The sequence below is a fragment of the Acomys minous genome (genome assembly GCF_964271855.1).
Source record: "Acomys minous genome assembly, chromosome: 13".
In the NCBI taxonomy this organism is placed as follows: Eukaryota; Metazoa; Chordata; class Mammalia; order Rodentia; family Muridae; genus Acomys; species Acomys minous.
Genome location: NC_140495.1, coordinates 86,995,705 through 87,018,079, shown reverse-complemented (window position 1 = coordinate 87,018,079; position 22,375 = coordinate 86,995,705). Strand labels below are relative to the sequence as shown.

General features: G+C 45.6%; 2 protein-coding genes across 8 annotated transcripts in view; one reads left to right on the top strand and one right to left on the bottom strand.

The window, feature by feature from the left end:
- Positions 1-7,942, top strand: part of SEPTIN10 (septin 10) — an 85,919-nt gene extending 77,977 nt beyond the window's left edge. For all 6 annotated transcript variants that reach the window (XR_014773766.1, XM_084753581.1, XM_084753578.1 and 3 more), the window contains one exon: positions 7,837-7,942. Coding sequence is in view for 5 of the 6 variants with exons in the window: in XM_084753581.1 (XP_084609707.1) it covers positions 7,837-7,927 (91 nt within the window). In the remaining variant the exon portion in view is untranslated. The remainder of the gene's footprint in view (positions 1-7,836) is intronic.
- Positions 7,943-14,691: 6,749 nt separating this feature from the next.
- Positions 14,692-22,375, bottom strand: part of SH3RF3 (SH3 domain containing ring finger 3) — a 286,187-nt gene continuing 278,503 nt past the window's right edge. For both annotated transcript variants that reach the window (XM_084753564.1, XM_084753565.1), the window contains exon 10: positions 14,692-17,513. In XM_084753564.1, the coding sequence (XP_084609690.1) occupies positions 17,345-17,513 (169 nt within the window). In that variant the 3' untranslated portion in view covers positions 14,692-17,344. The remainder of the gene's footprint in view (positions 17,514-22,375) is intronic.

Sequence of the window (22,375 nt, the reverse complement as noted above, 5' to 3'; positions counted from 1 at the left end):
GCCCCCTGTCCTCAATAAACCAATAAAAAGAGCCAAATTAGTGGAAAGCTGAAAAAGGAGAGCTATTCAAAGTGGACACATAGGGAAATTGGAAAAATGACTAGACAAACCCTTTCTGTCTGTCTTCCTGGTCCTGAAGTGAGATCAGAGTTTAAATAGATGGCCAAGGCTCTGCACACTTGAGCAGACCCAGGTGGGCTTGCTACTGCCCACCGCTGACCTAGCCTTGTCTGGCCTTCAGTCTCATCCTGTAAGGAAGTCTGACAAGTTGTTAGAGCTGGAAGTCTCTTTTCAGGAGATGATTTCCCTCTCTAGCTAGTGCCTCTCCTGCCAGCACAAGATTCCTGGGAAATTCCCATTTGTCTGTGGTCCATTTATTTTTAATAGCCTGGTAGTCGGATTGAGGGACACATCATCTCTTTAGACTCTTTAGAATATCTTCATCTGCTAGGCTGGTTACACAGGCAGTGAAATACAGTTGTATCCACCCCGCCCCCCATTCATCTCGTCCCACTCCAGCCAGCTCCTTTAACATATTTCCTTCCCAACTTCATGTCTCCCTCCCCCCTTTTTTCTTCTTAGGCCCATAAACTCAATATATATGCCTGTATGTGTTTGAGACTGGGGCCATCCTCTGATCCTGGGCAACCTACTAGCGGGAGTGTTCTCAACAACAACATCAACAACCAAAACACCACCACACACACACACACACACAAAAGCACTCTCTTCCTGAGCAACTATCAAATGCAAACGGTCCTTATTAAGGGTGGGGCACAGAAAGCATTATCCACAGTGGTCGGAATCTTCATATATCAATTAACAATCAGGACATGTCCCAACACACATGCCCACAGGCCACCTGATAGATACAATCAATTCCTCATTCAGACTCTTTTTTTTTTTTAAAGTTTTTTGATATTATAATTTAATTACATCATTTCTCTGTTCCCTTGCCTCTCTTCAGATCCTCCTAATTACTGCCCCTTATCTCTTTCAAATTCAGGGTCCCCTTTTATTTAGTTCTTATATATACATTGCTAAATAAATACAACCTGCCTGGTGTGTACAATGTTACTTGCATGTGTGTTTTCAGAGCCAACCACTTGCTATTGGGATATTCAGTAGGCATTCTCTTCCCTGGGGAAGACTCGCAGCCAAGTCTCCCTAGTTTGTGTCAAGGAGACAGTTAAAGTTAGCCAGTGTAGTGTAGGATCATATTAATAAAAGAATAAGGATAAATCTGACTTTTTCCTTTCCTATTTTTGCTCCTTTTATTTCTTTCTCTTACCTAATTGCTCTTCAAATACTGTATTAAGTAACTAGAGAGAAGGGATACAATTGTCCTGCTCATAGTTTTTGAGGAAATGCCTTCTCAGTCCTTTTCCATTTAGTATTATGATGGCTAGAGAGAGGTCTGTTGCCTTCTGTTGAGGTATTTTCTTTATTCTTAGTTTCTTTAGGGCCTTCATCATTATAAATGGTATGCTGAATTTTGTCAAAGATCTTTTTCATACTCATTAAAATGGTCATGTGATTTCTGTCCTTGAGTCAACTTATGTGACATTAATTTGTATATATCAAACCATTCTTGCAAAACTGGAATGAAAGCCACTTGATTGTAGTATATAATTTATCAGCACACTGGTGAATTTGGTTGGCAAGTACTTAGAAATTTGCATCAGTGTTCATTAGGGAAATTGGTCCTTTACCTTCTCTAGTTATATCTATCTGGCTCTGGTATTGTACTGGTACTGGTTTTGTAGAATGCATTTGGTTCTGTGGAGAATTCCAATTGGTTCACCAAGGCAAACAGATGAGATAATTTCCTTGTTTTGTCAGGGACATCTCTGATAATAAATAGAAATAAATTCTTCAGGAAAAGTTGTACCCAAACAGGGGCATAGCTGAACCAAAGATGATATGGGAGGAGCAGTGGCATTGCTCCTGGGATGGGTGATGAGATACATGCTTGAAGTTATGTCATTTGAGGGTGGAGCATCTGTAGAGCCATATCAATGTGATCTAGGGTCTGTGTTGGTTGTCAAATTGTCCACATCTGGAATCAACTAGAACCCAGGCAGTCAGGCATACCTGTAAAGGATTTTCTTCATTGAATCATATGAAGTTGGAAGGCTCACCCTAAGTCTGCTCCACACTTTCTGGCGTCAGCACACAGGCAAGAACACTAGAGAAGGAAGCATTTGCTTTTTGCCTGCTTGTCCTTACTCGTGCTGGCAAGTTCATCATCCTGTTGCTGAGGCATCCTTCACTGATGTTAGAACCTACTTCTTTAGGACCCAATGTAGACTGAAGACCGGCAGCTCTCAAGCAATTTCATGGGATTCCAGCACCAGGTTGGGACTGCTGAGACATCCAGTCTCGTGGACCGAACAATTGCCAGATTCCTAGCATTTCTGTAAGCCACTTTAACACACACACACACACACACACACACACACACACACACACACACACCTCTCCGTTTTGTTCCTTTAGAGAGCCTGGCTAATCTAGAGTACTTCCCCTTTTGTATGGAACAGTATGCTGTAGAAGCAGAGGCATCGTCGTCATCCTGTTGTGGATGATGAGGAACCTTCCTACTCTATCTCAAGGTGAAATGTCTGTGGGGAATCTCTAGCATGTCTGTGAAGAATGGCATAGTTCGTGATGAATGGGATCCACCGTGTTAGCACACTGATTCCTTTCAAATGGCTGATGGACCAGAGACTATACTGCAGTCTCTGGAAGTGGCATGTGTGGAAGAGCCCTGTCAGGAATGTGAAACAGAACCATTGAAACTGCTAAGGGTGATGAGACATGCAAGTAAGGCTGAGCTGTCGTCCCAGAAAGAGCTTTCCCGTCTAGGCAAGAAACTGTAAAAAGAAACAGAATGTGGATGATAATCTATGCAGTAGCCTCTGAACAGGCAGGAAAGCAGGGGGCAGGGAGAGGAGGATGTGCTCGGCCATGTCCGTTCTCACAGCTGAGGTAAGTAAGTCAGAGTACAGGACAGAGCGCCATCAAATAGTCCTCAGACCCTGTTCAAAGAATTAAATAACGAGGAGAGAAAATAAGGCAGAATGAGAGCGCCTGAGAAGGGTTGATGTGTGGTGTCCGGTTTATTGGATTGGATAGCACTGTGTTCACCTGGGGGCGGGGGAGGACGTTAATTCATCGGGGGCCTCAGGACTGGTAAGTTGTCGTTATCAGGTGGGAGGGCTTTGGCAGATCTGATTGAGTTAGACCAGCATGTATATTATAAGGTTTATAAGATGCAAAAGCAACTATGAGGGGAAGGAGAAGAGGGAAAAAGTAGATAAAGGAACCTGTCCAGGTCACTCACCAGTAAACATAGCAAGATTTGGGTAGAGTTAGAATTCCCGGGGGAAAAGACACCATGAAACCAGTTGTGCTTCCCAGAGGGCCTTATAGCTGGAGCCCAGGAGCGCTTGAAAGATAATACCCAAACAGGGTTCCCAAAGGAATGGTTAAGTACAGCCGATCCCCATCCTGCCTGCAGCTGTGGTGGGAAGAGCTCTCACGGGGTGGAGCCCCCTAGCCTGTTCCTCCCCCTCCCCCCCCAACAGGGCTTCTCTGTGTAGTCCTAGCTGTCCCAGAACTCGATTTGTAGATCACTCTGGACTTGAACTCAGAGATATGCATGCCATTTTCTTTTTAAAAGGTGTGTGTGTGTGTGTGTGTGTGTGTGTGTGTGTCTGTCTGTCTGTCTGTGTGGGTGGGTGCCCTTTGAGGCCAGAGGAGGGTATGAACTTTACTGGCACTCTGGTTACAGGAGATTGTGAAGCTGCCTAACATAGATGCTGAGCTGTTGGGCAGGGAGTCTGTACAGACTATTTCCACTGCTCAGAATTAGATGTATTGCTGAGGACACCACGTCCATTCCCTGGTGGAAGGAGAGTGACTGTGGAGCCATCACCTTGGTACTGAGCTGCACGCACCATCACTGCTGGTGAGCTTTTATAGTGTTGAAGGTGTGATGCAGGTTGCTAAGGGAAAACTGTTGCTAGTAGTCCTACTAAGCTGCGGACACGCCATATTATCATCATGAGGGGCATCCACTGGTGTAATTGCATCATAATTATTATGCGTACTTAAGACCCACTCCACAGGAAGGAACCCATGCCTGGGTCTATAGGCCGGTATTTATTTATTATTATTATTATTATTATTATTATTATTATTATTATTATTATTATTATTATTGGTTTTTCGAGACAGGGTTTCTCTGTGTAGCCTTGGCTGTCCTGGACTCACTTTGTAGACCAGGCTGGCCTCGAACTCACAGCGATCCGCCTGCCTCTGCCTCCCGAGTGCTGGGATTAAAGGCGTGCGCCACCACGCCCGGCTAGGCCGGTATTTAAACAAATAAGAAAATAAACAATAAAACAAAACTACCCATGACTAGGGATGTTAGTGTCTCTGGTGAGGCTGTTGCTTATATAATGCCTGTGATATGCTCACTAAAATGCCTCTAAACATTTATACCGACAGCCATAAATTATTACTGTTATCCACCTTGGTCAGGGAAGCTTCCTTTGGCAGTGGGTGGCAGTTTCTATGGTGACACATAACTGGTCACAGTGCTGAAAATAAGGGAAGAAAGTAACTGTGCATCTGTAACACTTGGTCTGAGGCTCAGAAACATTGTAAAAGGCAGAAGGATAGAAGGAATGGAGGGAGGGAAGCAATGCAGGTGGGATTCTGTCCTTTGGACACAGCATGGCCATTACCATATTAAAAACAGAATCTGTGACTACTATTTGTATGCAGTCTTCACAGGATTGGGATCACTAGTATTTCTGTGTGGAATGGGAAAATGGGAGCATCTGACAAGATAGATATACTCAAGGCACGTGAGACCGTTCTCACCCTAAGCATCTATGTGGTGACCAGTTGCTGGCTGGAGAGACTTCATTAGGGCTATAGCTGCACCATGCTGCCTGTGCTAATGTAATGCATTTCTCCTACATGCCCCTTTAAATAACTCCACTTAATCTCATTGTTTTACTGAGATAGACACGGACAAAATCATTTCTCTGGCCTATCATTGCTCTCTGCCAGGGAGAATAAAAGTAGAGTCTCCAGGAACAGTTACAGTCAGTGTGTCTGTGTATCTTGGAATTTATTTATTTCCTATAGGTGTTTCAGTTTTTCACAATATAGGTTTCAAAGTAGTTCTCTTAATGTTCCTCTGGATTTCATTGGTACCTGTTGTTAATGTCTCTGATTCAACTCCAATTAATTTAGGCCCTCTATCTTGTTTGACTAAGAGTTTTTCATTTTGAAAGAGCCAACTATTTTTTTAAAGATTTATTTATTATGTATACAATGCACATCAGATCACATTATAGATGGTTGTGAGTCACCATGTGGTTGCTGGGAATTGAACTCGTGACCTCTGGAAAAGCAGTCAGTGCTCTTAACCACTGAGCCATCTCTCCAGCCCCAAGCCAACTATTTTATTATTTTGTTCTTCTGTCTTTATTTCACTTTCTGTCTACTGATTTTCATTTTGCCTTATTCACATCTTTTTAAGATTGTGAGATGCACTATCTTTAAAATGTAGTCACTTATTTATTGTACACCCCAATTGTAGCCCCCCCCTCCTCCATTCCTGGTCTTGCCTTCCTCCCCTCTCCTCCCTGTCCCCTCTCCCCATTCCTCAGAAAAGGGGAGCTCTCCCTACCAACCTCAGCACATCAAGTTGAGTCAGGACTGAGCACAACCTCTTCCCCTGAGGCCTGGGGAGGCAGCCCTGCCAGAGGGGAATGATCAAAACTCTGGCAACAGTGTCCATGTCAGAGACAGCTCCCTCCCCTTTCATGACCCATATGAAGCATGAGCTGCCCATTGGCTACATCTGTGTAGGAGGCCTAGGTCGCCCATACATGGTCCTTGGTTGGTGCTTCAGTCTCCACAAGCCCCTCTGGGCCCTGGTTAGTTGGCTCTGTTGGTTTTCTTGTGGAGCTCCTGTCACCTCCAGGTCCTTCTGTCTTTCCTCCCATTTTTCCACAAGACTATGCATTGCCCAGTGCTTGGCATGAGTCTTAGCATGTGTTTCAATCTGCTGCTGGGTGGAGGAGCCTCTCAGAGGACAGCTATGCTAAGCTCCTGTTTTGTTCCTTTTCTTCAACCACTTCTGCTGTCTATTCTATTTCCCATTCTAAGTGAGATTTAAGCACATCCCTTGGATCCTCTTTGTTCCTTATCTTCTTAGGGTCTGTGAATTGTAGTATGGTTATCCTGTACTATATGGCTAAAATCCGCTTATAAGTGAGTACGTACCATATGTGTCTTTCTGGGTCTGGGTTACCTCACTCAGGATGATCTTTTCTAGCCCCATCCATTTGCCTGCAAATTTAAAAATTTCCTTGTTTTTAATAGCTGAGTACTATTCCATTGTGTAAATGTACCACATTTTCTTTATCTATTTTTTGTTGTTGTTTTTGAAGGACATCTAGGTTGTCCCCAGAGTCTGGCTATTATGAATAAAGCTGCTATGAACATAGTTGAGCAAATGTCCTTGTTGCATGGTGGAGCATCTTTTGGGTGTATGCTCAGGAGTGGAGTAGAAATTGAAGGCTCCAGTAATCAGTGCATATATGTATATATTTAGAATTGAATTATTTTAGTGGATTTTTATCTGTGGTAATAAGTAGTGGCCTCCTGTATCTCCTCTAGGTAATTTTGGTTTAAGTCTACTTTACCATGTATAAAGCTTAGCTATTCCTGTTTTGTTTTGGCTTCCATTTGCTGACATAGAGTCTTTGACTCTCAGTTAGTGAATACCTTTGCCAGTGAGATGTGTTTCTTATAAATAACAGATATTTTGAGTCTTTTAAAAATCCAATCAGCTAATATCCATTTTCTTATTTTAGTGATGTGTACATGGGTTCAGGAGCTCAAACTCAGGTAGACTTATGCAGCAATCATTTTATCCACTGAGCCACCTTCTGGTTCTAGTCTGCATCTTTTAATTAAGGTTAAGACTATTTACATTTGGAGTTATTACTGAGAAGGATTTCTGTAATCTTGCTGGGTTGTTTTTTTTTTTTTGGTTGATTCTGTTGTTTGTTCTTTTCCTTCTGTCTTATGTGTATTAGATGCTAGCTAGTTTACTGACCTGGATGTGGCTATTTCTTTTCTTATTCTCTTTTGTTCATCTATTTTCTCATGAACTCTTTCTTGTACTCTCATGGTTAAGACTGTTTCCCTTTCTCTTTTATGTAATTTTTCATATGTAAAATGGAGATGACAACAATCATACTTCAGGGCTGAGGGGATGACTTTGTTGTGCAAGTGTAAGAACCTTGTTTGTACCCCCTGAGCCCACATAAAACTGGACACACACAGCACTTGCACACACTTGTAACCACAGGGCTCCTGTGCTGAGAAGTTAGGCAAAGACAAGAGAACCCCCAGAAGCTCAAAGGCCAGCTAGCTTGGCATATGCCATGGTGAATAACAAGATATCCCATCTCAAGCAAGGTGGATGCCAAGGACCAACACCTAAGGCTGTCTGACCGCCACATGTGTACCATGGCTCATGTATGCCTGCACACACCAACATCACACACACACACACACACACACACACACACACACACAGAGAGAGAGAGAGAGAGAGAGAGAGAGAGAGAGTAGGATAATATATGTAAATGCTACATAAAAATATTTTTATATAGAGGCTCCTTGTTTCGTGATAGGATCATGTCCCAGTAAAGCCATAAGCTAAAAGTATGATAATTCAAATATACACTAAATATAAGCTGCACATCACACTGCAGAGTGATTGTCTCCCTTGTATTACAGGGTTGATGAAGCTACATCTTTCTGCAACTGCTTAACAGCCAAAGAGAGTATAAGATTATGCATTACTTCCCCCCAAAATGAACTGGATTAAAAATTTGAAGTGTGATTTCTACTGAATGAATGTATTGCTTTTTCATGATAGTTAAGTTGGAAACCATTGGTTCAGCCATCACCATGTAATGACTGCCTGGTAAGTCTCCCCTCCATTCACTGGAAAGCTCATAGGGTCTGCATGCCCAGGCCTTTGCTATGCGTAACATGGATGCTTCAGGTCAGTTTAGCTCCCTTCCTGAGAGACCCTCCCAATGACACTTCAGGTATTTACAGCATTAACTACTTTGTACCATGTCTTTGTAGCTTTGCCAAGGACCATGGCTCTCACAGTTTATTGCTCTCCTCTGTAGTACCTCATGTGCCTTTTTGTTTTGAAGCTGAAGTGAAGGACTGAGCCATGGAGCCTCCTCTTGGAAAGAAGATGCAGTGTTCACAGATCAGGGACATAGTGTCAGTTAGAGACAGGGATACTGCCTTCCCCTCACAAAATTTATAGGATGAACAGCTTCTTTTACTTATGGGTAACAGCTTTTTTTACTGATGGGTAACAAGAAATGTCTCTTCTACTGAATGGTTCAAGTGCCCTGACCAACACCTTTCTCCCTGTGAGCATTAAGTCATTAGGCTGGTTGCTTCAGTGAGTGTAAACCAGAACGAGAGGGTTTGTGCATGTGGTTTGAGTGTGAAGTGGTATTGGTCCCTAAGGGCTTACCTTACATCTCTGTCTTACAAACAGCTTCAGTAACTTGCCAGGCAGATTTTCTAGATACTGTGGCATACACAGCCTACGTTTCTTCTGGGCACTAGGATTGATCTGTTGTGATCACTATCTTTTTAGTGATGGGATAGTCTCAGACGATGGTCCATGTCGTTAGGTGATTATTTGTGTTGTGTTAGCACTGCAGACCTAGATAGTAGAAGTCATTACTCAAGCTGAGCTCTATGCATGAACTGCTATTAGCAATACTATGTAATGTTTTATAAACTTCTAAGTAGGAATACACTCTCCAATAAGAACTCCATCAAACACATAAGCTGGTAATAGTCATCTGTTAGCAAGCATGGTATTCTGCACATATTAGTATGTACTAGGCTGGTAGTGTAGTAGGTATATTTATATCAGCATTACCACTAATTGTGGGGAATACATTGTATTAAGGCATTATAAAGGCGTTGCTGTTACTAGGTGACAAGAATTCCTCAGCGCTGTTATAGTGTACTGGACCACTGTTGGCTGAGCAGCCTTTCCTTGGCTGATACATTGTGACAGATGTATGGCTATGCTTAGAGGCCATGGATCAGCACCCAGAATTTTGAGATGCAAGAGCCTACTTGATGTTGGAAAAGTGGACTGTATTTGGAGTCATAGTGATCTGTGACAGCTATTCAGTCTCCTGTTAGTTGCCTATCTAGCACATGACAGTAAGGGTGTGTCATGCAGACACAGAACGTTTTCTTCCTGCATATCCTGTCCAGGTACTACCCATGCTGTGCTATTTACTCATATACGAATTCATTTGTTTTATTTTTTTAATTGTAAGTTTATTCACATTACATCTGGATTGTAATCCCCTCGCTCTTATCTTCTTTCTACCCCACCCCACCCCCCAATCTACTCCCCTCCCCTAGACCTCTGACAGGTGGGGTCCTTCTCCACTGTCTGAACACAGCATATCAGGTTTCATCTGGGCAGTCTGCGTCTCCCTCCTATGTGCTCCCACAGGGCCTCTCCATCAAGGGCCAGTGACCAAATCCCAGGTACTAGAGATCTTGTCAGAGGCAGTCCCTGCTTCCCCTCACTTCCCTGTGTGGAGACCATCGGCTACACCCAAACAGGGGGTCCAGGTCCTCTGCTTGCACTGTCCTTGTATCAATCTGTGCAGGCACCCCTGGGTCCAGATCCATTTAGCCTTGATAGTCTCCTTGTGGAGCCCCTAACAACCCTACCCCATCCTCTACCCTCACCCCCATGTTACATCCCCCCATTTCTTCCATACAACTCACAGCTTTCCCCCCTAGAGTCAGGCTGCAAGTCCCACTATCTGTCCTGATCCCCTGCTGGGTAGAGTCTCTCATCTGTGTTGGGCTAATATCCACTTATAAGCTAGAATATACCATGTGTGTGTTTCTTGGTCTGGGTTACCCCCCTCAGGATGCGCGTTTCTACTTCCATCTATTTGCCTGAAAGTTTCAAGATTTCCTTGTTTTTGATAGCTGAATAGTAAGTATTCTGTTGTGTAAATGTACCACAGTTTATTTATCCACTCTTCGACTCAGGGACATCTAGGTTATTTTCAGATTCTGGCTATTATGAATAAAGCTGCTATGAACAGAGCTGAGCAAATGTCCTTGTTTTATGGTAGAGCATCTTTCAGGTATATGCCCAGGAATGGTACAGCTGGGTCTTGAGGTAGCACTATTCCCAGTTTTCTGAGAAAGCACCATATTAATTTCCACAGTGGTTGTACAAGTTTGTACTCCCACCAGCAATGAAGGAGTGTTCCCCTTTCTCCACATCCTTGGCAATATATACTGTCACTTGAACTTTTGATCTTGGCCATTCTGATAGGTGTTAAGATGGAATTTCAGAGTTGTTTTGAGTTGCATTTCCATGATGACTGGGTTGCACATTTCTTTTAAGTATTTCTCAGCCATTCGATTTTCTTCTGTTGAGAATTTGTTTGACTCTGTACCCCATTTTTAAAATTGGGTTATTTGGTTTGGTGGTGTTTGATTTTCTGAGTTCTTTGTGTATCTTGGGTGTTAGTCCTTTGTTGGATGTAGGGTTGGTGAGGATCTTTACCCAGTCTGTAGGCTGTTGGTTTGTTTTGTTGGCAGTGTCCTTTGCCATGTGTTGTATGCACGCATGTTTGGGTGTGCATCTCTTCTAGTTCAGCTGTTGATTTAACTCAGAGTTATCTGAAGGAGTCTCAATTAGGAAACTACCTCCATCAGATTAGCTTATGAACATGCCTGGAAGGCATTTCTTAGTTGCTAATTGACATAAGAGCCTAGCCCACTGTGAATAGTGCTCATCCCTAGGCAAGTCGGCTAAGAAAGCCACTAAATGGTCTCCGTCTGTTGCACAGAGAAGTCTCTGGCACAGCCATATCTAATGGGAACAGTGAAAGTCATAAAGCCAGTACTGCTGTTCAGCAAAGATCCATCATAGCTGAGCCATATGATGCAATCACTGACAAGCCAGCCTTCTCTTTTGTCTTGATTTCTACATCTTGCATGCCTGGGGGCTTTTAGCATTGTACAACTTGGAGATGTTGGATAGATGGGGAATTTCTTATGAGCCATTTATGCCTTCTCCCAGGAGTACTGCTTCTAACTTTCCCCAGGGAAGTCCTGACCTACTACCCCTCCTGCTTTTAGGAGATAGCCTTATCTGGCCCTACTCAAAGGTCTTCCTTATACCCTGGAGGTTGTGATTCAAATGAAGACACCAGAGACCTTCTGAGGTTTTGACTCCAAGATACTCTTGGAGCATCTGCCTCTGCACTTACACACGAACAAGATAATCAGAACAAAGCAAACTTAAGAAGGTAAACAAATTTAGTGGGCTAGAGAAGTTGACGCAGATCTAAGTAAAAGCCTCTTCATTATACTGATGGACAAAGAATGGTGTAGATAGATGATAAAATAATCAAGTATTAAGAGCTCCTTTCCTAGAAAAGGTAGCCATTACAGAGTCAGTGTGGTGTCGTATGCCCAAAGAACAAAATACCAAGAATAGATATATAGGTAGATCCTACAAAAAATAAAATATAAACATTGTATGATGCCAGAAATCGAATAAGAATTACAGCAGTTTTGGCCTGAGGTTTTTTTGGGCCTAATGACAATTAGCACCCTAACTATTAAAAAGTTGATAATACATTGCTCGGGACATGGCCATCTGCCCAGGCTGGCTTGGAGATTTTCTTTGTCTAGTGCCCTTGAAACCACAAGATTCTTAAAAGTTGTGTTGTGGGATTGATGAGGGAAAATGATTGTAAAAGATAACTGTGTTGTGTCATGGTTTATCAATGATGACTAAACTTATGACCATGCAGAAATTAAAACATGTGCCCAGGGACAAAATTGAAATGATCTGTTTTGAAACACCACGCTTCTATCCCTGCCTACTGAGTTCTGTATAAATAAAGAAGCACTCTGCCTGCCAGTGAGTCAGGACGCCAGATTCCCCGGACACCGGCTCCTAACCTGACTCAGTGCTCCCTCGCCCACTCCTTATCTCCTCTGAGAGCGGGCCATCACGGGGCTGGAACCTGTGAAGTCTCCTTGATGAGAGGTGAGGACAACATGTATGTGCGGTATAAGGGTTGGTATGTGGAATGTAGTTAGGAGTTATGCTGGTTACTAAAATGGCAGCTGTAGGTCCTCCTCCAAGATCAAGGATTTCGCTAGTCCTGGGTAGTTGTCTAGGTTTCCAGTACCAGGCATGGGCTCCCTTTTATTGAGTGGGTCTTAGGTCCAATCAGAGTGCTGTCGGTGATCACTAAGGTACAGTGCCACTGCCGTGACCTTAGAGTTGCTGGGCATGCTGGTCACTGTTGTGGTTCATAGGCATCATAGCTATGTAAGACTACTGGTTGCTTCCCTCCTTAGGAGCTTCCATGTCACCTTCTACTACCATGAAAGCTCGTTCTCCAGGAGGAGGCTTTCAAATCAGTTCTAGATTAGGGGCCTCTGGGCCCTGTGTCTGATGCTGAGCGAGGGAGAAAGAGCTTTCTTCAGAGAAGAGCACACCAATTGGTTATCCAATCCCTAACAAGAACATACATGTAACATTATACAGACTGAACAGGTTATATTTATGTACTGAGGAACACACACACACACACACACACACACACACACACACACACACACACACACACACACACACACACACCCCAATTATGAAAAAGGAGGCAGAGAGACTCCAAGATGGTGGCACCCAGTGCGCACTGTATCTGGGGAGCAGGACTGCAGTGAGTGCAGAAAGTGCTGAGGACTCCAAAACACCAGTGCCTGTGCTTTCCTGCTGAGAGAGAACCCATGGGTGCCACACATACAGTTCCAACCTCCTGCCACCTGACTCTCCCCTCCTCCCAGAGGGATCTGGAGAAATGGTTCCAGCCTCTAGTCGCAGCTCCAGGCCACAGCTCCACCCATCTTTCTGAGGAGCCTTACCCACCATCTCAAGGAGGGCTGCAGGACCCCAGGAATATCCAGCCTCTGGCCCAGGACTCTTCCCTCACCCAGAGAAATGGAGGGACAACCAGATGTCTTAAATTCCAGCATAAGAATACAATAAACCATCCAGGGCAATATGGCATCACCAGAACCCAGTTATCCTACTGCAAGAAGCCGTGGATACCCTAACAGCTGGAATATGAGAAAATGACCTTAACCCTGTGCTTATGAAGATGATAGGGGTCTTTAAAGAGGAAACAAATCCTTAGAAAAAGAGAGAGAAGCCGGGCAGTAGTGGCGCATGTCTTTAATCCTAGCCCTTGGGAGGCAGAGGCAGGTAGATTGCTGTGAGTTTGAGGCCAGCCTGGTCTACAAAGTGAGTTCAGGACAGCCAGGGCTACACAGAGAGACCCTGTCTTGAAAAAACAAACAAAAAAAGAAATACTTTTTTTTTTTAAATTAGAAAGATACCTGGCTAAGCCAAGGAGCAAAAGCTAGCACACAGCACTTCTCCATGGGCTCTGCTTTGTTCAGCCTCAGTTTCTGCCTCAAGTTCCTGCTCTGACTTTCCTCAGTGAAGGATTGTGACCTGGAACTCTAAAATTAAACCCTTTCTCAAGTTGTTTTGGTCCTGATGTTTGTCACAGTAAAAGAAACAGAAGTGGGACCATCTCTGAGCTGTGAAGCCAGTGAAGGCTTTGATTCAGGAGTGCACAGTCTCTGACACTCCAGGATGGTAGTCTGCAGGTCTGTCTCCATGGTGTGGAGCAGATCCACCCTTCACTCTCCTCCTGTGCTCCAGGAGACAACTCTGTACAGTTTGAGCCTCTGAGGGCCGGAAAGAAGCACAAAGCAGGAGGTCTGCCAGGGTCTACCACAGGCACTTCTGGATATCAAGGACTTTAGTAAAGTCTAAGCGTACTCCTGGGAGGAACTGAAGACCTCTGACTCCTTGCTACAATGGCATCTTTGCCTACTTGTCTAACCAGTGGCTATCCAACGTCTGCTGGGTTCGTCTTGTGTTCAGCTTCATTGCTGGCCACAAGTTGGGCTCCTCAGTGTCCAGCCCTGATAAATACAGAGCCTACACCCCCGCCCCCCAAAGAAGCAGAAGGTGACAAGTGTGAGTCTCGGGTTTGCAGGCAGTGTCCTTGTGGTGGTCTGAATGACAGTGCCCCTCCCCCACTTGAGTTCGTGTATTTGAATGTTTGGTTCCCAGTTGAACTGCTTAGGAGGATGGGTTGGCGTGGCCTTGGAGGAGGAGAAGGTGTATCATTGTGGGTTGGCTTTGAGGTTTCAAAAGCCATGCCAGGTCCCGTCTCCCCCCGCCCCCTCTGCCTGCACCTGGTAGGTCAGGTGTGAGCTCTCAGCTTCTGCTCCAGCACCATGCCTCCTACCATGCTCATGAAATTAACCCTCTGAAACTGAAAGCACTCCCCTGATGAAATGCTTTCTCTCTTAAGTTGTCATGGTCATTACGTTCTATTGCTGTGAAGAGACACAACTAAGCAAACACACTCATTTCCGTCCATCCAGGGACTGGGTCCCTCCTCCTCTTGGGCTCACATCATCTGTCCCACCTGCATTGTTCCCACAATCGAGACACGCAGGCTCTCCATGGTCATTTTTATTTAAAGACTCAGAAACACAGGCATCATAGTTTGCCACTACTGTCAATTCATCCAAAATTACACACTGACATTGGTGTATAAGAAAAACAGATGTGGGGCTGGGGGCACGTGTGTGCATGTGTGTCCGTCTCTTGTGTGTTGTGCAAAGTACAAGGGCTTCCAAGTCTACTGGAATGGTTTTTGGGTGCCCAGCCTTGTATTTACACCCCACTACAGACCATCTCGTCTGTCTTGTTCCTTCAGTCCTCTGGGGGTACACTGTCCTGTCTCCTTGGTGACCCTCAGTCTGAGGGCTAAGACCTATTAAGGAAAATCACCTGGCCACCGGCTACCACTGTATGAGTCAGAGGGATGTGCTGCTGGCCAGGATGGAATGGGCATGTGTCCCCGGGGAAAGATGACCATAAGAAAGGCACCTCTTTTCTGTCATTTACTGGGAATACATGATTTTGAAGGCTAAAGGGCTTGAGAGTATTGAAAATACTCAGCCCATGGGGCTCACTGTGTACCATAAAGGGCCCCATCTGAGAATGAGCCCCGGGGCCCTGTTTCCCTCCCCAAGGTGCTTCCATTGTAAACCCATGACTGCGGGGAAAGGGTCCCGCTCTTGATTTCCAAAGATACCTTGATCCTTTTCCTGAGCTGTCTGTGAAGCTGCTGCTTCCTCACCATCATGAAGTGGCCAGCGTGAGAAAGGGGAACAGCTCAAAGTCGATCTTGTTTCAGGAGGGAGAAAAGGACTTTTCATTGTCTGGAAGCTGGAGTTCATCTGGTTCCACTGAAAACCGTCTCACTTAGGAGGTAGGTCTGCGTACCTCCTTGGTGACAGCATGGGTTGAACCATACATAGATCTTTTGTGCATTGGTGGGCAAGAAATTTAGCAGTGACACTGACTATCTAGCACCTTGCGGTTGTCACTAACCCTGTACATAGGGGTCCCTATGCCTAAGCTAGAGCTTCTCTTTGGCTCAGAACAGTTTTCCATGTCCAATCAGTGTACTATTATATGGAGGGAGGAAGAGACAGTCTCTGGGCACCACTGCCTGCACGTGGCAACCGCCTGGCAGTTTAACTAGCTAAGTCATATTCCCAAATAGGAACGTTGAAGATAGTGTTCCTTATTTTATTATGAGAAGCAGTGGTAGCCTCTGCTACCAAAGGCTTGACACAGGTCTGGGTGATTTTGCAAAAATGTATACAGAGGCTCACAAATTGCTATTTTGAGAAACTTTTGGGGAAAAAAAGGTGTTTCTAAAGTGTGACACTCAACTCTTGATGGCCATTCAGGCCAGCCTCTTGGGAAGCAAGCTGTTGTGATAGTGAACTTACAGGAAGGCCTCAGGGTCAAAGAGACCAGCCTTCCTCCTCCTCCTGTGTTCTCAGGCTCTGTAAGTCCATACTCAGGAATCAGATTTGTGTCATCATTGTTCCTTTGGTCTCTAGCAGATGGAGTTTGGCCTGGCTTGATAAGGGAAGTTATTTATTTTTGAAAAGGAGAAAAAAAAAACCTATGCAAGGTAGTGATCTGAGCTGTTGTAAAAGCTGCATTTTGGCAGCAAGACATGCTTTGAGAATGTTATTTTTAGTCAGTCTCTCCAAAGCAGTCAAAGGAAGCTTCTGGGGTCAAGCTGTGTGTGAGTGTGCGTGCCTTTTTTCCCCCTGCCACACAAAAGGCAGTATCCATGCCTCACTATGTTTCCCATTTTTAAATCACAATCGCTCCTACCTAGTGGAGCATGTTTAGGCTAGTTCCGTTCTCCACCTCCATGCAGCCGTCCCAGGGGACTCTCCCACCCAGCTCAGGGAGCACCAGGCAGCATTCGCATATTATAGGACTCCCTCAGTGTGCTCCAAACGTCACATGGGAAATAATATAAAACTTTCTTTTGATGTTACTGCATTTTTTTCCCTTGAAGCTAGTGTTACAAAAAATCAGCACCAGATGTATGAAAAATATGCAGCGTCTGACTGGTTAGAAATATATAAAGTCTAGGAGTTGTACATTAAAAAGGTGCCATAAGAAGGAAGCAATGCAAAGACCGTGGTGGTGAAATCAAATGGTGTTCCTTATTATCCTGGCGGGAGACAAAGCCACGAGGATTCTGCTGCGGTGCCCTACAGGACCCCACCAGACACCTTGGGAGACTCATAGTTCTTATATGAGGCTCCTGAACCATGAATTGCCCTGGGTGTGGGGCTCGATGGCAGGTGACAGAGGTATATAGAGGAATGATACCACGGCAGCCAGAGAATACAACACACTCTTCATTGCCGTCAGCCCTAGCACGCGGCCCCCACTCTGTACTTCCCCGCTCCCAGCCTTGCACAGAGAGCTAGCACTGCTTTAGCTGCTGGGCGGCACAGTTGCCCGCGTTTGTCCACATGGGTAACTTTTTCTGTTCTACTGCTTTCTCAGATTCATGGCCTGGTCTTGAGGACACCTGCGTGTGCTTTCAATAAGGATTTCATGTGAGAACATGGCCTTAGCAACCAAGCCACCACCCCAGCCAGGTTGTTCCTGGCCTGTGCTTCAGGAAGGCCCTGGGACCCAGGTGATAAGGCGGCCTTTGTGCTCACATAGTGTCTTCTTGGGTACCCTCTCCTGGACAGCAGAGCTGGACGTGAGCAGTGGCCCTCAGAAGCTCTCTACAAAGCTGCCTGGGAAGAGACCTGTGCGGCCATTCCGCTGCAGCGTCCCCTTGAACCAGCCATCTTCGTGTTTCTTGTGCACGAAGACAATGTCACCTTCCTTTAGCTCAATCTCTGCTTCACTCTGTGGTGGGTAGGAGACCACCACCCGGTACCTGGGAGGACAAAAGAAGCAGCATGTGAGCCCAGGGATAGGTTGTCCCTCTTATGCCCTGTGTCCTACGTGCCCATTTGGAGCTCTCTATTCCTTTTCTTTCTTTGGTTTTTTGAGACAGGGTTTCTCTGTGCAGTCTTGGTTGTCCTAGACTCACTTTGTAGACCAGGCTGGCCTCGAACTCAGTGATCCACCTGCCTCTGCCTCCCGAGTGCTGGGATTAAAGGTGTGCATCACCACGCCCAGCTTGAGCTCTCTATTCCTTCTCCTTCCCTCTAGGTAAGTTCTTACAGTGTGCAGTTACTTTTCACATTTCATAAAATTTTGATTTATCATTTGTAAATTTTCCCAAAGCTCTTTGATTCATTATCTCATATCCTTTTGAGCAAGTTGGTCAGGGAGGTATATTCAGGTATCTAAAACAATACAGGCCATTGCCACTGCAGTTTCATGGCATCAGAACCAGACCATGGAACCGTATTTCTAAAGACACCACATGCTGTAATCATAGGAAAATCAAGCTGAGAGTCATAAGGAAGTTTCTTCCCTGTTTGCTAGTCCTCATAGTGCTCAAAGTGCTGTGCTATGCAGGATGCTGCAGGGAGAGCTGTGGTCCTGGCAGGCCACACTACAAATTGGCCACGCAAAATTCATCAGCTGGTAAAACGTGGCAAGTCTGCAATGGAGTACTTCTTGCTTGAAGTTGAGGCCTGTGCTCCAGAAGGGAATTCACATCTCATATTGTAAACCTGGCCAAAAGCCAGTGGCTGAAGAAGTCATAGGCCCTAGTGTGAAAGCTGCAGTTTCTGTAAAAATGATATGACATATTCATCAAACTGTGTTCTAATTAATTACAGTATTATGTTTATGCCCATAGATTAATCTGTTGTCAGCTTGGGTCAAAGAGACATTTCCCCCAGTGGGCAGTGGTAATTGCAGACTCTTTCTTGGTCAGAAGGCTTAGCATAAGTAGTTGGTGACTGCTGAGCCGGAAGGGAGATGTCTATATTTCCCCCTTTGAGGCTGAGGGAATATGACTGAAGTGGCAGGAAGAACATAGGAGCTGGAGGATGGGTCAGAGTGCTGCGGAATGCTGTCTCCGGGCACGACACTGCTGTAGCACTTATTCTAAAATGACTGTTTATTCCCTGACAGCTTCATACACACATATAATGGATTTTGATCCTTCTCTCCCCCCATCATTCTGTCTTGACCTCTCCTTCTCTCACTGAAACTTTTTTTTTATCTTCCCAAGCACCTTTATATCTTTTTTATGTGTGACCCACTGAGATTCAATAGCATGGGGTGGTGACACTCCTGAGCTTGCAGCAGCTGTGACACCTGCCCACGAGCTGTAAAGTTGGGTCCATCAACATCTGTCATGCAGGGGCATTCACAGGGGCCCATCTGTCTCTAAGGATGGGCAAGCAGTTAATGGTTTCTGGGAGAGGGAGAGATGTTTTCTTCATGGTGGAGTCTCTAGTAACGGACCAACGCCCCTTCAGGTGATCTCTCAGCCATGTTCTTGTGGGCAACCTAATGAAGCTCAGTGGACCACCAAAAAGAAACTGTGAAAGTAGATGGGCCTAGGTGGGATAAAAAAGGGGGTCAGTAAGAGGAGACAAAACAGTATAATGGGGGTAACTATCAAACTATACATCCATATGCAATATCATAATGAAGCTGATGATTATATAGACTATAAAGCCATTGCAATTGGTGTCCTTTTAGACACAGTTCTCAGGCACAGGTGTCTTATTTTCCAGTTGCTAGGCTTCTGCATAGCCCCGCCGTGTCTCATCTTACCTCCTACCTGTGCTGGTCTCATAGCTGGAGGTCTGCCGTAGTGATTTCATGGCTGCAGCTAGTCAGCCATGGGCTCTGGGGAGTGGGGACTGCTCTAATGTTGGGACATGGGCTGGGCCCTTAGCTTGTTCCTTTCTTTATCTGTGACCTTTGTGTCATAACCTGCCCATGTGCCAGGTTCCCCACTTAAAACTCAAGGACCCTCATCTGAGCTGCTACCTCCTAGGTAGAAGAACTGGTGTCCCATTTGGTCTGGAAGGCACTTTTAATGCTGCTTTGGTGGAATGGCCATTGTTTTAAATCGTAGGATGTGTGGCCTCCGGTGGAGCTGGTTGGAGTCACATCATTGGTGCTAATAGGGCTCAGTTCCCTCTCACCTCTTTTTTACAGGACCTGGGCAACCCACAACACCAAGGCCTCAAGGTCCTGTTTTCAGATCAACATGACAGAAAGTGAAACACAGTGCCCGTTCTTGCTTTTGCAGGCCACATGCCTCAGAGTAGCCGAGGGCCACAGCTTCAGCTAGGTGAAGAGCCAAGGGTTTTCTATGCTCTGAAAGGTCTCCCTACATCGGAGACCAGAGTTGGAACCCTTGGCAGTCACCTTTCCGAGAACCCAGAGTCTTGAGGCCTACATGGCACTAGCCTGACAGGCACATGGCTGTGGCCCTGACAGCACTCCACCATTGTCCGAGCCCTCCTCGTAAGCTGTGCCATGTCCTGGACAGATTTCAGCATCACATACCTGAGTCCCCAGTTGGCCCTAGCTTTACTTAACCCTCCTTCCCCACGCATCCTGTAGAAACTACTCCACTCTAGCGGCACAAGGGGCCACACTTTTCTGACCTTCGAATAGGCCAGTCCCCACTTCATTCCAGACACCAGCCTAGATGCCCTCACAGGGACTAATACCCCTTTCTGTGAATGTTCATACTGTGGGCTCTCTTGATCCCAGTAGTCACCCTCCCTGTTCCTTTGGAAATGCCTAGATACTTGCGTGTGGATTGGGGCCCTATACATGCCAGCCTTCCCTACTGGGAAGTGTATTGTCTTAGTGGTTATAGTCTGCAGACAACAAGAGTGGCTACACTCCTCTGAGGACCAGCTGCCCTCTCAGGCACCAACATTTACCTGGTGTCTCTTCCTTAACCCTTGACAAGACTCCCATATAATCCCTATCATTAGCCGCTGGCCCCCTACTACCTGGGTAGCGTTGTATGTCATGTCTGATACCTGTACTCTCTGCCCCTAGGGCAGGTGACAGTTGTTTGTAGACCAAAATTGAAAAGAGAATGTCCCTGGGTGACTCATTTTGTTGTGCCTTGGTTTTTCTAAACCAGAACATGCAGAGGCAGGAGACTGGGGAATGCCTAGTCCCCTCGAGAGCATCACTCAGCACAGGCAGCCGGTAGGATGGCAGCGGCTGGACAGTGGTTTCCCTCAGGAGCCATCTGTGTGGCTGTGGGTGATGGGCTGGGGACAGCTCAAAGATGATGAAAGGTAAAGGAATATTTTGTCCTCACACCCACAACCCAGCTGGTGGGCCAGGCCAGGGCGATGCTGAGCGCTGCCACAGCAGGAGGGGGCAGCAGCACTGGCCTCTTTATTCTACTATAAACGAGAATTCCCAGGGGGGAAAATAAGCTGTGTGCACAAGGGCTAACTGATTAAAACTTCAGTGACTGGAGCTTTGGAATGCTGCAGGCCCAGAGCCTAATTACAGTTTCTCTTACGCTATCTTTAGCCAAATTAAAGAGCCTTTCCTTGCCCACCTGTGTCAGACCTGTCCCGACAAACAGATATAAATCTTCAGAATGTATTAACCTAACAGAATGCTGTTCCTCATCAACCAAAGAGCTAAAAAATAATCTACCAGGGAGCACCTGAGGCTACTGCTGACATTTCTCTACCTGGATGAAATGGCCCCTCTGATGCTTCTGTATTTTTAAAAATGCCTTGATTTATGACTTTCTTTTTTGTGTTATAAAAACTTCATGAAGCTGCTTCCACATTGGAACATGGTATTTTGGGAGACTTAAATCTGTGTTCCCAGGCCATGACCACTCAACTTTGGCTCTGTAATAAACCATGTCGTATTCCCTTTGAGGTAAGAGCTGTGGTTGTGTGTCAGTACTACCGCTGTCCAGGCCGAGGGCATCGGGGAACGTGATCTGAAGACTGAGGAGTCCCAGCACAGGCCCTGGGCTCTCAGAAGTTTTCACATCCTCAGAGGGATTTCCTTCAAAAAGAGTCCTGCATGTGAATGTCTAGGAAGGCCAGGCATGGAGCCTGATATTTTAAGTCCAAGACTCGGAGGGTCTCTGCAAAATGAGTGCCTTGCACAGGTCTGTGGCCTGGAATCCCTGTCTGAACTGGATCACACATGTTCAATCCCTAGTCACCAGGACTTCGTAGATACCAAAGGCTAGCCCATGGCCACCATTCCGTCTCCACCATTGTCCAGATGGAGACATTGATCCCTTTATGGGATTGTGACTGCTACTATAGTTGCTGTTGATGTCACCTTGCCACACATTAGAATCACCTGAGTAGGAAGCCTCCACTGAAGAACTGTCTTGATTACCTTGATTGACGTGGGAAGGCCCACCCACACCCCAACTGTGGGCAGCGCTTTTAGGCAGCATCCCAGATAAGAAGGGTGTCTGAGAAGGAAGAGCTTCTCATCCTTTACTTGCTTGGCCTTCCCCTTGTTGCTGAGTCCTTCACCAACTGCAGAACCAGTGTTTCAAAACTTACATCCTTGACTAGGAACCAGGGGTTTTCCAGGAACTTTCTGGGCTTCCTGCACCGGATAGGAACCAGTGAGGCACCTGCCTTGTGGGCTGAGGGGTCTACCTGTTGAGGCACCCAACCTCAAGGACTAAGTAACTTTTCAGGTTCTTAGCATCTCTGCCCATGTAATGCATTCTGATTCACATATATTTGTTTATACATATATGAATATATGAGCTGAGTCTCTGATCAGAAAGCCCTCTTGGTGGAACCTCTCATCCAGCTGCTAGCCAGCTGTGGAGCTATAAGCAAGTTTCCAAGGCTT